The sequence below is a fragment of the Apodemus sylvaticus genome, chromosome 9, assembly GCF_947179515.1.
Source record: "Apodemus sylvaticus chromosome 9, mApoSyl1.1, whole genome shotgun sequence".
NCBI classification, from domain to species: Eukaryota; Metazoa; Chordata; class Mammalia; order Rodentia; family Muridae; genus Apodemus; species Apodemus sylvaticus.
This window is the reverse complement of record NC_067480.1, coordinates 32,717,901-32,732,314: the sequence shown is the minus strand read 5'-3', so window position 1 is coordinate 32,732,314 and position 14,414 is coordinate 32,717,901. Positions and strand designations below refer to the sequence as shown.

Sequence of the window (14,414 nt, the reverse complement as noted above, 5' to 3'; positions counted from 1 at the left end):
TATACTTTATTTTTTAATAAACAGTGATAATCCATAATTTGCTTATTTGAAATGACAAAGGTGATAGAATGAAGCAAACAGAAAGCCTTGGCTAGTCTTACTATGCAGGCCAATCACATTGCTTCCATCTCTAGCTTTCTACATGTCACTATTATTACATTTAGTGTATAATAATTTGTCTTTGTTATTGAGCCCATTGTTAGCTTGCTGAGATCTTAGCAAATTGCCTTCACTTGATCCTGACTCCTAACTTTGTTAATATAAATACTTCAACCTTTGGGGTTAAAATAATATCTGAATTTATATTTATTTCCACTAATAGATTCATAAATACCAGAGTCTACGCTGTTGGGTCAAAAGGACATAAACCAAAAAATTGTATAATTTTAAAAGTTTCTGGTAGATATTAATTATGCTGCTAGGTTAATGTTGGAAGTCATACATTTATGAAATCACATAATTCTGGAACATGTTATGATTCTATCTCTGTAAAGCAAATGAAAGTATTTATAAGTAAATAATCATTACCTTGTTGGAGTCTGGATTCTTGATGTAAGGTTCAGTACCGCTCCCAATGTTTCCCATTAAGACCTTTTCGACTTTGGCCACCAAAACAATTTCAGAGTGAGGATCACTCACAGAGAAGACAGCCTGTGTCCAGGGAGAGCAGTGGATAATAACTACCAAAGAAACCACCTTGAAGACATTCACAGATGTCATTGAAAAACACGACAGCTTTAAGGGATTTTTATTTGGGAAACTGCCCATACCATGTGGACTATTTATATGTTAAGAACAATCAAAAGGGTAAGGTTTTCCCGTCCCATCACAAGGAAACAAAAGAGTAACCTGCTTTGGGAATTTTAACCATTCCTCTGGAAGGCCCTTTATGTGAGGTTCTTCGGGTTGTCTCGCTGTACCAGTGTCAATATTGCCGTTTTCCAAGGCCGGTGGGGCCCCTGTGAGCATCTGCCGGACAGCAGGGTGGTTTAGGTCCACGTGGAAATCCGCAGAGATCTTCCTGTTATCTCTGAGGTCGTAAAGTGCCACACTCACAAAAAAGGGCTCAATCTGTGGGCAAAACAAAACCCAGATGGTTCTGCCAATCCACCAGTCTTTACACCACTGCACTTCACAACACAATCGCACCAAAGGCAGAAAGCAAGCTTTCTATAACCCAGTGTGAAGTACCCCTGCAGCAGAGGCCTCGAAGCCCAGCGCTTATCTCGTTTGTTTCTTGACTCCAAACACCCACCCAAGAGTTCTCTGCTTCCCCTTTACCCCAGTCTCTAGAAATGCTGAGAAACATTTTACTAGTCCAATTACTTCTCAGGTCCTTCCTTCCTTCCTTCCTTCCTTCCTTCCTTCCTTCCTTCCTTCCTTCCTTCCTTCCTTCCTTCCTTCCTTCCTTCCTTCCTTCCCTCCCTCCCTCCCTCCCTCCCTCCCTCCTTCCCTCCCTCCCTTCCTTCCTTCCTTCCTTCCTTCCTTCTTTCTTTCCTTCCTTCCTTCCCTTTGTAGTGTTGAGTGTCAAACCTATGGCCACACACAGGCAAGGTAAATACTGTAAGATTCACCTAATGCCACAACTCTGAAAAGACAAAACAAAATGTGATACAAAATATTAAAAAGCTGCCAAAATATCATAGAAACAAAGGCAGATTTAAGGATAAAGAATGATTAACTAGAAAAGTGTCATAATCAACACAGATTAAAGGATGGGGGTGCAGGACAGTGGTGGAGTGCTGACAGTATGTGTACATCCATGTTCCTTCCAAGGCAAAAACATGGAAGTATGTGCTAAATTAGGCCAAATAAACAATGGTACATATACTTATATATATACATTGCATATACACAGATATATGTATGTATAATTAAATATACAAGATAAATGAACATGAATGTGATTTTCATAGCTATGCAATTAAGTGGAAGGGGGGGTTTCTAAAAGATTATCAATAACATTTTACCTTGGTTTGTGCTCCTAAATGTTAGTTGGAGTTTGTCGTCTGCCAATATTCTAGGAACAAGTAAGTGATACAAAGGACTGCAGCCCAATTAATGCCCTGTTGTATAGACTGGTGCTGTGAGTCTTGTTAAATAGCTCCTGTCCTTTGAGATGTATCAAGATTACAATGCCTGTCAACTTCCTCACTTTTAGAGATGGAATTTCAAATTAAAGTAAAGTTCAAAATAGTCTTTTTGAGGCTACAGAGACGTTTCAGTCAGTGAAGAGCTTGCTGAGAGATCATGAGCCCCTGAGTTCAGAGCCTTAGGACCCATGTAAAAAGGGGGGCATGGCTGCAGGCCGCTGTTATCCCAGCACTAGGGAGATAAGGACAGAAAGGTTCCTGGAGCTCACTGGCCAGCCAGCCTTGCTGCATCAGTGAGCTCTGGATGTGGTGAGAGTCTCTGTTTCAAAAATTAAGGTGGGGAATGACACCCCACGTTGACATCTGGCCTCCTTATATATGCATTGGCTCATAGGTAAGTATGCATCTACACACAAACACTTATACACAATACCAGACACATGCTCGCACATATACATTCATGCTCATTTAGAAGTAATTTTCAAGTAAAAATTTGATTTTAGTAGTTTAATTTAGTTTAGAAAAACTCATTTGTGGTAATTGTAATCTGCTAAGAATTGAAAATGCAAAAATAAAGAGAGATTAGTAAGGTGAGGCACAAAAACACTTTGAAGGTCAAAATATAAAAATCATTATTTTTTCCTGAATTGTTGCGTTTTGGCTCTTATTCCCATTTGTTGAATGGAAATACATGATTTCCGTTAATAACATGCCAGAAATGAAAGCCCCTGTGGTGATTCATTTATTTTTTCCAATCTACCTTTGCAACAAAAATGCCAAATCTTACTTTTTGAATGCCTGGCTTTCAGGATGGATTTGTTTAACAAAACACCTTCAAAGTCTGATAATTTAAGTAGTAGGCTACTGAGGCTTAGGCGGATGAGGTCCCTCTGAGAATTCAGGAACAGGAACATTTAAACGTTAGACACACTGAAATGGCTTAATTAGCTCGGATTGTTGGAGTCAATTCCTACTTTCAAAGGAATGTGTCATACTATAAAACTATCATCTAGAAGCTGATGTTCTGTTTGATTGACCGAAAAATTGCATGCTGTCAAAGTCTGCTTCCTTGTCAAAAAAGATTCTTTTGTGGAGGCTGCAGACATTCATGTAGGAAAAGCAGTCGTTGGCTCTCCCGGGATGTGGAGAACTGGCCTTCAAAACATGTTCATCAAAGCAAGAATGAGGTTGAAGACTGTCATAAAGGAAAGAGTACCGCTGTATAAACACACAGAAGTTTCCAAAAAACTATTTCATCCAATGACAAACTGCCACCCACGTGAAGCTGTTTTATTGATTTTGGTATGATTACTAACACGTGCAATGGAATTATTTGTTACAAGTAATTTCCTACGTTATTTTTTAAACATGTGTACACACTGTAAGAGTACTTAAAAAACAACTTTTAGATGCTCAAAATCAACTAAACCTCTTGGCCTAAGAGACACAAAAGCACACCAAGAAAGCCATTTTCAGGAAGCCGGAGGGATGGCTCATTAACCGATGAGCACTGGCTGCTCTTGTAGATGACTCAAGGAAAACACATACACATGCATAAAACATCTCAGTGCACACAAAATGAAATGGAACCAAATAAAAATAAAAAATGTTTCTAAAGAGCTACTCAGTTGAGATTTGAGCAAACTAAGCCATGTAGTTTCTGACCATGATCTACATGGGAAGAGTTGCAGGTCTTTGGCAATGGAGGCACTTGGTCTCTGGGAGCTTGTATGGAGATTTATCAGAAGAAGGCAACTACTGGTGGGTCTGTCTTTCTATCAGGGAAGGCTGTGCTCTTTACATATGCAACTTTCAGGAGAGACACCCCTCAATTGGTGAGGGTTAGAGATATCTTCTTAGCCAGGAAGAGTAGCCAAATCAACCCTGGTGGTCAGTGGGGAGGCTAGGATATAGGAACAGATATTATCACAGTCCCATGGTCCTCACATCTAAAAATAAGCCCATTTTCTTTGACTTTTGGTTCCCAGAATGGATTTTTAAATTGCACTGGATGTGCTGGATAAAAACACCATACATTTAAAATATTTATATTTTTAGTATAGATCAATGTATGAAATGATAAAACCCATCTATTTTTATGTGGTATGGTAACTAAGTGGCTCTACACTTTGAATCAAGTTTTCTTAAATTTCCAAATGGTTTCACGAACAAAGTTTTTAGGTACTTTTTCTTGTTTTACATCCAGCATGAAGGCATGGCCTGGTTCCTTCTACTATCTTTATTCTACATGGAAAGTGCACCTATCAGCTCCCATGCCTACTGGCCCCTCTTCTTCATGTTGCATGGTGTGAGGACCATCATACACAGTGGACTTGTCCTCTGCCAGCCTCTCACCCCACATTTCTCTGGTTTGCCTCTCTTCCAACTTAATCCATCTTAGTCTTTTGTTGGATGCTGTGCTGGTCACGTTTTAATGTTTCAAAATGGTTCCCTTCTTTATGGGTGTGGACCATCTTAGATGGTTCTCTCCAGGCCAGTGCCTAAACTAGATCTTCAGATTTATATTTTCATTCATAGTCATCTCTTGGAGCTGAATGAACACTACATTGCACTGAGCATTTAGAGCTTCCTGGAGATTTTCTATTTGTTTATCACATAACCATTTAAAATGTTTGCCTCTATTGCTCACTTTTTACATAGGGGAGACTGAGGCAAGACACCTGAGTACACATTGCAATTCCTAAGCTGAAAATTGAGAGGATCTGATCCAAGCTGTCCATCTCAATGAATTCTCCCCATCAAATCCTGTTACTAGAGTAGCAGGTAGGATGCTTAAAGACAACAGAGGTGCTAAGGATGAAAGGTCTCACTGTCTCTTGCGATCCACTGTGCTCCAACTCAACAAGTTAGCTTCACTCAGGAAGGAGGCATGTGTGGGATTGGATAGGGCCAAGCAAGTGAACAATGACACTCTTGCCTTCTAAGACACATATGGCTTGTATAGCAAAAGCATGAAAATCAAGTTTCTTTTCTGGGATGGAAGACAGCAATTGAGACTTAATAGACACCACAACAGGATGCATTGAAAGAGAACGAAAGAAAACACAGCAAAAGTTTAACTGGCATTTGTTGGTGGGTGATGACGAGTGACCTATTTACTTCTCTGCAGTTCCAACATTTAATTTCTTTTCTCACACATACATTTGTAATCAGTCTAGAATTGCCCACTATTATATCCCTCCTAAGAGGAGATTTTCCAGTGTTCCCTCATCAGGAGAAGAAATTCTGTGTGGGTTTGACATACTGTATATTAGGTGTTTGGAAATATAGTAAAGAACAATCATGATGCCCAGCATTGTTTGTGACACCCATATTTTTACTTAATATTTCTTCAAGATTTCTTTATCATTTCACCTTACTCGAAGCAGGAATACTATAAAATCGTAGGGTGGATTTGTTAGCTAGTTTTCTTCCAAGTAACAGCAAAACCCAAATGTCAGTTAAAAGCCATCTTGAATCAAGCATGGCCGTGTGCACCTTTCATCCTAAGCACTCGAGGAAGTAGAGCCAGGAGGAGCCAGCCTGAGCTATTCAGTAATACCCCACCTCATAAAACCAAAGGCCGGAGCTCATGGGGAGAGCACTTGCATAGCACTTGTTAAGGCTCCAAGTCCTAGCCTCAGCAACACAATAAATAAATGAACGTACCCTTCACTATCACCAGACATACAACCAATTTTGTAGGAAACCACTGGGCTGACTGTGTATATAGGACTCCAGAACAATGGCCGTTCGTTGCATCTCTAATAAGTGGATATTAACCTAGAAAACTGGAATACCCAAAACATAATCTACACATCAAATGAGGTACAAGAAGAAAGGAGGAGTGGCCCCTTGTTCTGGAAAGACTCAGTGAAGCAGTATTCGGCAAAACCAGAACGGGGAAGTGGGAAGGGGTGGGTGGGAGGACAGGGGAAGAGAAAGGGGCTTATGGGACTTTCGGGGAGTGGGGGGCTAGAAAAGGGGAAATCATTTGAAATGTAAATAAAAAATTATATCGAATAAAAAAATGTTAAGCTAAAAGGAAACTTTTCTAGCAGTATATAAAGGACTCTTCCTCAGAATTTGTGACCTTTACAAGATGAGAAGTGCTGTCAAACAGACTCTCTGCATACTAGATGCTAGATCCTAGGATTAGCAGGGGTAGAAAAGTTTGGGCTAGGCTAGAGTGATATAAGTCTGCTGGTCATGGTAGAATGAGGGAGAAACTTACATTGGTTACAGGATCGTATTCATTCTCTGTGACACATCCCTGAAGATTTAAGTTGAGAGCTCTACAGGTGACCATGATTCTTTTGGCAGCTTTCTCTTCAAAGGGTTTGATCATGAACTCGTTTTCAAAAATGTCCCTTTTTTGAAGCTTTAGGGTCTAAAAAAATGTTATCAAAAGTCTTCATTAGCCAACAGTCATCATGGAAACTAGAAATTTTAAATTAGAATCCACAGTTGTGTGGGTCAAGTTCATCTCTGCTCAGAATGCTGACTTACATCTATATCTGGGTCCAGGGAGAACAGATTGAGTCTGTCCATGTTTCGTGTTGTTTTGACAGTGTCTTCTGTTTCTGTGAGGTACTGTAGAGAAACCCATGTTAGTCCCTGGTGTCTAGACTTCCCTATGTAGCCCAAAAAACACCCCAAAAGGCTAAGAAACAGCTTCTTAGTTTTATTAGTCTTAAGTCATCCATTGTTACAGGACAAATTTTACAAAAGCATGCTCTTATTTTCAAGGGCTGTGTCATGTTAAGTAAAACTTTTAGATCGATGAACAATTTGAGATTAGTTCTTAGTCTAAATCTTAAAGAAAAGGATTGCCATCTTTTCCATGAAAGCACTAAGTAACTCAAATATGTGTGCAAATCCATTGTCAACTTCATTACTTTTGCAAAGTCAGGATGCAGGCTGTTCTCTGAAGAATCTGTTTCCTCCAGTGTACATTCACAAGTCACAGAATTATCCAGTGGATCTTGAAAAGACATAACAACACCGGTTATTTAATATTATGAGTCATAAATTTCCCTCTTGTATAGTACTGGATTAAATTTGTGAGCTCAGAGGGACATTGACCAGCCTAAGCCCTCCTTTTATCCTTTCTACAATATACCAGACTGTTAGGCAATCAGGGGTTGGGAATGAACCTTCCTGATAGTCATTTTAGGATTCTTACCATCCTAGCATTCTATATTTCTAAGCTCTTTGGATCCTAAAGATGCTAACATGTATAGGTTGTCTTGGGTTCTTAGTTACTTAGAGCCTATCTTTTATTTGGAACCAATTAAACTCTGTAGAACACTGTAAACATGTACACTCTATTTGACAATTAATAAGCAATAAGTTCATGTAAACACTGGCTATAGCCTATGGCAGTCATGGGAAACTCAGCAATTTCCTCATTATCTGTGACTTCTTCCTGTTAGAAAACATTCAGATAGGACTCAGTAATGGCTGCACTTTGGTTTCTAATTCACGGTTGTCTTGAAATATCTTGAAATGGCTTTCTGTGAGGAACAGTGACTTAGTCTGGAAGAGACACATAGCTACATGTATAGCTACATAGCTAAGACTCAACTGCTACTCTTTCAGCCTTTTCTGTTTTTATTTTTCTTTCTTGACCACAATGGATAGAATCTTGAGAGAACTAGGCTGGAAAAAAGAAAAATATTTTAAGTGTGTGTGTGTGTGTGTGTGTGTGTGTGTGTGTGTGTAGGAGGTTGGTCTGGTGCTGCTTGTATTCAAATGCTAAATTCTGTACTCTGAGATTTGGTTGTTCTAAGACAAGCAAATCCTCACATACACCAGCTTTTGTTGTGTAAATTCTGCCCCTCCAAGTTATCCCTGATTGGTTAATAAAGATGCCTATAGCCTGTAGCTGGGCAGAAGAGATACTGGTGGAGCTTTGGGTCTGGGCTGTGGGTCTCAGGCAGAGAATGAGGAGGAAAGGAGTAGAAAGAGGTCACTATCCTGTGGGTGGATCATGAGTGCTGGCCCTGAGGGCTGATAGAGCAGATCAGGAGCAGCCCAGGTGGAACATGGAAAACGGTATCTCAGGGTTACTGACAGGGAAACAGACCAAACAACCTAAAGGGTTGGTATCTGCCCAGCTCTAGTGCTTTTAAGCTTATTACAAATATAAAGGTTTTGTGTTTTTTTTTTTAATTTAAGAAGTGTATGGTTTACATGGGGTTATCCCCCCTATGATATTTACAGCATGTGTAAGCCAGAGGACAATGTCCATTGTCTTCTGCAGTTGCTCCCATCTTATGTTTTTATTGATCAATATTTTAATTGGCCAATTTCAGACGTGCATGTAATACGTTCTGAATATCCCCACCTCCTCTTTCTTATCTCCTGTCCATTTGCTACTACACCACCATTCTTAGCCCTTCCTCTGATTCCTGAGGTTTGGTTTTTATTACCCATTTAGAAACAGTAAAGATCTGGGTGACCGTTAAACTAGAAGTAGCCACTGGTGACTTCCCACCTTATGTCATAAGATAGGTTCTTACACTGAAGCCAGAGCTCCCTGAGAAGGATAGGCAAGCTGTCCAGGAAACTCCAGGGATGGTCCTGCCTCTGCCTCCCTAGCACCGGGTCTGTAAGTGTACACTGTTTCACCCAGATTTTTACGTGGGCACTGATACCTGAACTCGGATCATCACACTTGTGTGCCAAGCTTTAGTGACTGAACCAATCTTCCCCGTTTATTTATTTTCTTATGAAAACTGTGTGCCACTTGATGCTGGAACTTACACATATCAGCTGACCTCAAGACTGTCAAAACATCATGAATAAAATATGCCATGCACCTGAGAGGTAGTAAAGCATGTTTGTTCTTACAGACAATATACTGCACTTATTAAATGTAATATGAAGCCCAAATTCAAAATGTATCTTCTATAAGATCTTCCCATCAGAAATGTATATAATTTTTGAGTTGTTGGGATATGAGATCCAACTTTGTCTGGTGGTGGCCTCCAGTCCCTTCCAGTTATTTCAAAACTGTACCACTGGGTAGCAATTGTGATGACCCAGTAAACGTAAAGACCTGGGTCAATTTCTTAGAGCAGGTAGCTCAAGAATGTCTGAATCCAGGCAGACAGTTCAAGTGAACTAAACACTTAGCCAAAGCAGCGAGACGATTGCCTGAGCTCCTACCTAGCCCCAGCTCGGCCAGCTCTGCGCTCTTCCTTCCCTGGAGTGGGCCCTCAGGACTGATCTGCAGGATGCGGTTCAGTGTATGGATCCACTCGTCCATATCTGACTCTGTTTCAGCAGCCAGCACGAAATAGGTCAGGTCATTCATTTTCAGCTCGAAGGCATATTTCCTCAGCCTGTTATTCTGTGGTATAAAGAGAAAGAACAAAACAGTAAGCCGTGAGACAGAGAGACATCGATGAGGTCTTGGGATTCCAGTGTTTCCATCCAGGCAGGTGGTGAAAACAAAACCTTATGAGACACAACAGAGCTTTAGAGGAGTTCAATCATTTGGATTATTATATTATTATTATTATTATAACTTTTTGTACTGAAAAAATTTTATATCCATCTTTTGTTGATTGGGTGGCATTTTGGCTTAATGCTTTTCATCTTTGGCCCTCTTCAGATAACTGCTTTGAGACCCCCAGTTTCATTTTGTCTCCTAAATTCTATCTGCTATTTATCCTAGTAAGTCTTCTGACCCCCATCCCACTCTGGAGACAGCACCTGCCACAGTGCTCACAAGCTGTACCGTGTCTTCCTACCCTAGGGACATTTCTTACTTTGCATCTTACACTATCTTTCCAGCACTGTCAGCCATTACTTTATTAAAATAAATAAAAAATAAAAATAAATTATTAAAATAGACAAAATAAGCCCCTTTGTCGAGGATCAAGTGGCCATAGGTATGTGGGTTCATTTCTGGATCTTCAATCCTGTTCCATTGATCTGCCTGCCTGTCACTGTACCAATACCATGCAGTTTTTAACACTATTGCTCTGTAGTATTGCTTGAGGTCAGGGATACTGATTCCCCCAGAATTTCTTTTGTTGCTGAGAATAGTTTTAGCTATCCTGGGTTTTTTGTTATTCCAGATGAATTTGTTAATTGCCTTTTCTAACTCTGTGAAGAATTGAGTTGGGATTTTGATGGGTATTGCATTGAATCTGTATATTGCTTTTGGCAAAATGGCCATTTTAACTATATTGATTCTGGCGATCCATGAGCATGGGAGGTTTTCCCATTTTTTGAGGTCTTCTTCCATTTCCTTCTTCAGAGTCTTGAAGTTCTTGTCGTAAAGATCTTTCACATGTTTGGTAAGAGTCACCCCAAGATACTTTATACTGTTTGTGGCTATTGTGAAGGGGGTCATTTCCCTAATTTCTTTCTCAGCCTGCTTATCCTTTGAGTATAGCCTTTTCAACAAATGGTGCTGGTTCAACTGGAGGTCAGCATACAGAAGAATGCGAATTGATCCATCTTTATCGCCTTATACTAAGCTCAAATCCAAATGGATTAAGGACCTCCACATAAAGCCAGACACTCTGGAGCTAATAGAAAAGAAACTGGGGAAGACCCTTGAGGACATTGGTACAGGGAGAAAATTTCTGAACAGAACACCAATAGCGTATGCTCTAAGATCAAGAATTGACAAATGGGACCTCATAAAATTACAAAGTTTCTGTACGGCAAAGGACACCATCAAAAGGACAAATCGGCAACCAACAAATTGGGAAAAGATCTTCACCAATCCTACATCAGATAGAGGGCTAATATCCAATATATATAAAGAACTTAAGAAGTTAGACTCCAGAAAACCAAGCAACCCTATTAAAAAAAATGGGGTACAGAGTTAAACAGGGAATTCTCACCTGAAGAACTTCGGATGGCAGAGAAGCATCTTAAAAAATGCTCAACTTCATTAGTCATTAGGGAAATGCAAATCAAAACAACCCTGAGATTTCACCTTACACCAGTCAGAATGGCTAAGATTAAAAATTCAGGAGACAGCAGGTGTTGGAGAGGGTGTGGAGAAAGAGGAACACTCCTCCACTGCTGGTGGGGTTGCAAATTGGTACAACCACTCTGGAAATCAGTCTGGCGGTTCCTCAGAAAACTGGGCACCTCACTTCCAGAAGATCCTGCTATACCACTCCTGGGCATATACCCAGAGGATTCCCCACCATGTAATAAGGATACATGCTCTACTATGTTCATAGCAGCCCTATTTATAATTGCCAGATGCTGGAAAGAACCCAGGTATCCCTCAACAGAAGAGTGGATGCAAAAAATGTGGTATATCTACACAATGGAGTACTATTCAGCCATTAGAAACAATGAATTCATGAAATTCTTAGGCAAATGGATGGAGCTAGAAAACATCATACTAAGTGAGTTAACCCAGACTCAAAAGGTGACTCATGGTATGCACTCACTAATAAGTGGATATTAACCTAGAAAACTGGAATACCCCAAACATAATCCATACATCAAATGAGGTACAAGAAGAAAGGAGGAGTGGCCCCTTGTTCTAGAAAGACTCAGTGAAGAAGTATAGGGCAAAACCAGAATGGGGAAGTGGGAAGGGGTGGGTGGGAGGACAGGGGGAAAGAAGGGGGCTTATGGGACTTTCGGGGAGTGGGGGGCTAGAAAAGGGGAAATCATTTGAAATGTAAATAAAAAAATATATCGAATAAAAAAAAAGACAAAAAAAATATGTAACTGGAAACCATGCCCCTATGAATGTTAACACATTTTGAAAAAAAATAGACAAAATAAGATAAATTAAATTAAAATACCCCGACTCCCCTGGACCCTCACTCTACCTGATGTTCTTTCCATTTACCAGTCTCTGCATATTTCCATACTCTGAGGGCTCTGTCCTCCTGCTATTTCTCCAAACAAATCTCCTGGCTTTAAATTCTTTTCACTCTCACGTAGTCTAAAGTTTCCAAAGATCATCCATACACAATGATGCCCAGGCCCGGCTCCTTGATCTTTAATTTGACACCTCTGCATTGTATTTGTTGGCCAACCAGGGAGGCCTTGCTATAGTTCCCCGATTGCCCATCTAATACCATTCTTGCTGAAATGAACCCCATTTCCAGTGTATTCTCCAAACACAGTGAGCATTTACTCCCCAACATGATTTATAGTCTCTCTTCAAATCTTCATTGAAAACATGATTCAGTTTCCAAGCTTAGAATATGGAAGCAAAGGTTCTTGATCTCTAGAATATGTAAAATAAATTGGAAGTATATACTTTTTTTTTTTTAAAAAAAATATCCTTGACAAACATACATAGCCTTGAAACATGCTTTTGTGAGGGTTTGTGTAGTTTTGCTTGTAACAGTTCACACAGGGGTCAAAAATAGTCATAGTTTACAAAGGAAATGGAGTAAGCTAAGTCTTAAAGCTGATGTTTTAGTGGGGAAATTGTGAGGGTATATGTGACTGAAGAAATGGCCAAATAAACAGTGGAAAAATTGAATATTTTGTGGTGAATAAAGATATGGGCTGATTTACATGTGAGCAGTCGAGGAAGTCCACTCTCAGAAGGTAATGAATACATTGAAATATGTAAAAGGAAGGAAATGGGGAAAGGGGGGCACATAGGAGCAGGTGTGAGTTTTATATATTCTAACCACAGATGAGAAATGTAAATTCAAAATGGAACTTGTCCCGAGTAATGGCATAGAATTTTAACGACAGCAAAAAGCCACAGGGAAAGGGGTTCTGTTTCCCTTCTGTATCTGGGACCCCACTGTCACTTGTTCAGTTGGGCTGAATGACCTCTGTCACTATCTCACACTGAAAAGGTTTGAATGATACAGGGAGTCACAGCTTTTCTATGTATGAGTAAACCTACAGTGAGGAAACATAAGCCTTGAGACAAGGGAAACTCCAGAAGTGAAGAAGGAAGAGCTGGCGATAAAGCATAAAAATCAATAACACGTAAAAAAGGAAAACTGGTTCCTAACAGGAGCCTATGCTATTTGCCAAGTCTTCCCAGGAGCTCACTGCTCCTCCCTTCTGTATCTCGGTCGAGGGTTATGCTTGCTTTGTAATGACTGACTCACTTACATACAGGCCGGGCTCTCTAACAGTTCACCAGTCTGTGTGCCTTTGCCCTTTAGTCTGGTAATCGATGGCATTACTGCGCAGAAGGAGGGTTTGCTGGGTTGGTACTCTGTACTGGCCAAAGCCACGCTTGGCCTCTGTGCTTGCAGAATGGAGGAGATAAATGTTAAACAGCTAGCCTTGGCCATATAACATTGGATGATAAACTTACTTAAGCATTGTATAAATGCTTTGAAAAGGAGATACTAGATTCTGTAAGGGCACAGCAGAGAATTATTTGGACAAAAACAAAGTAAGGGTTAAGACTTGCATTTTGATAGCAATTCTAACAGGGTTGGAGCCCAGAGAGAAAGTAAGCAGCCACAGACTTAGTGTGCAGGGGGCTTAGGAATGCAATGCTCTAGATGCTCCACTTGGGAGGGATGGACAGACTCCTTCCAACCACCCAGACAAGCCCTTCTGGTGAATCGTGGTACAGAAAGGTCTCAAAGACCACCTGAGACACCTGAAACAGGGTTCTACAGTGGGGCTGAAAGCAGGTTTCCTATTGCTTCACATGACAAAAGGAATAGAAACGGACACTTAGAAAAGAAGTAGGTGTGTCCGGAGCATGGGCCATAACTTCTGCTTGGATGTTGTCAAAATTGATGTATAGTACAGTGCAGACACATCTTAGTGTGGTTTGGACATTTGATAGTGCGGCATCTGTTGTCTCACCCGAGGCTGGAAATAGCATGGGCTAGCGGTAAAGCTACCTCAGATCTTACTCTGGGTCAGAATTAAAAGTGAATCCACTGCAATTTGCTTTGAAATCCAGTTCTGGAAGTAAGACTTGACTTTCTAAATTGCTTCTGTACTTCAGTGAGTTGACTACGGTTGCCAAGGTTTTAATAATTCAAAAGCATTATTAAAATACCCATCTTTCAAAAAACATTCAGCAAAGTATAACAGGCTCTTGTTTCTCAAACGGGATATATATACATAAAATGGGCATCATGTTTGTGATGAGAGACAGAGCTGCTTGCAGTGTATATCAATCTGTGGCAGAGTGGGTGTGGAAATGCTGGGGGTGATGCTGGGGGTGGTGCTGGGGGAGATGCTGGGGGTGATGCTGGAGGTGATGCTGGGGGTGATGCTGGGGGTGATGCTGGAGGTGATTCTGGGGGTGATGCTAGGAGTGATGCTGGGGGTGATGCTGGAGGTGATGCTGGGGGTGATGCTGGAGGTGATTCTGGGGGTGATGCT

The 14,414-nt window shown here is 40.6% G+C and overlaps 1 protein-coding gene across 12 annotated transcripts in view; it reads right to left on the bottom strand.

The window, feature by feature from the left end:
- Dock10 (dedicator of cytokinesis 10) overlaps positions 1–14,414 on the bottom strand; it is a 263,483-nt gene that overhangs the window by 86,493 nt on the left and 162,576 nt on the right. For all 12 annotated transcript variants that reach the window (XM_052192769.1, XM_052192770.1, XM_052192771.1 and 9 more), the window contains exons 8-13: positions 9,267–9,450; positions 6,992–7,077; positions 6,603–6,686; positions 6,328–6,483; positions 850–1,071; positions 529–651 (exon numbers count right to left, since the gene is read on the bottom strand). In XM_052192769.1, coding sequence (XP_052048729.1) covers positions 529–651; positions 850–1,071; positions 6,328–6,483; positions 6,603–6,686; positions 6,992–7,077; positions 9,267–9,450 — 855 coding nt within the window. The remainder of the gene's footprint in view (positions 1–528; positions 652–849; positions 1,072–6,327; positions 6,484–6,602; positions 6,687–6,991; positions 7,078–9,266; positions 9,451–14,414) is intronic.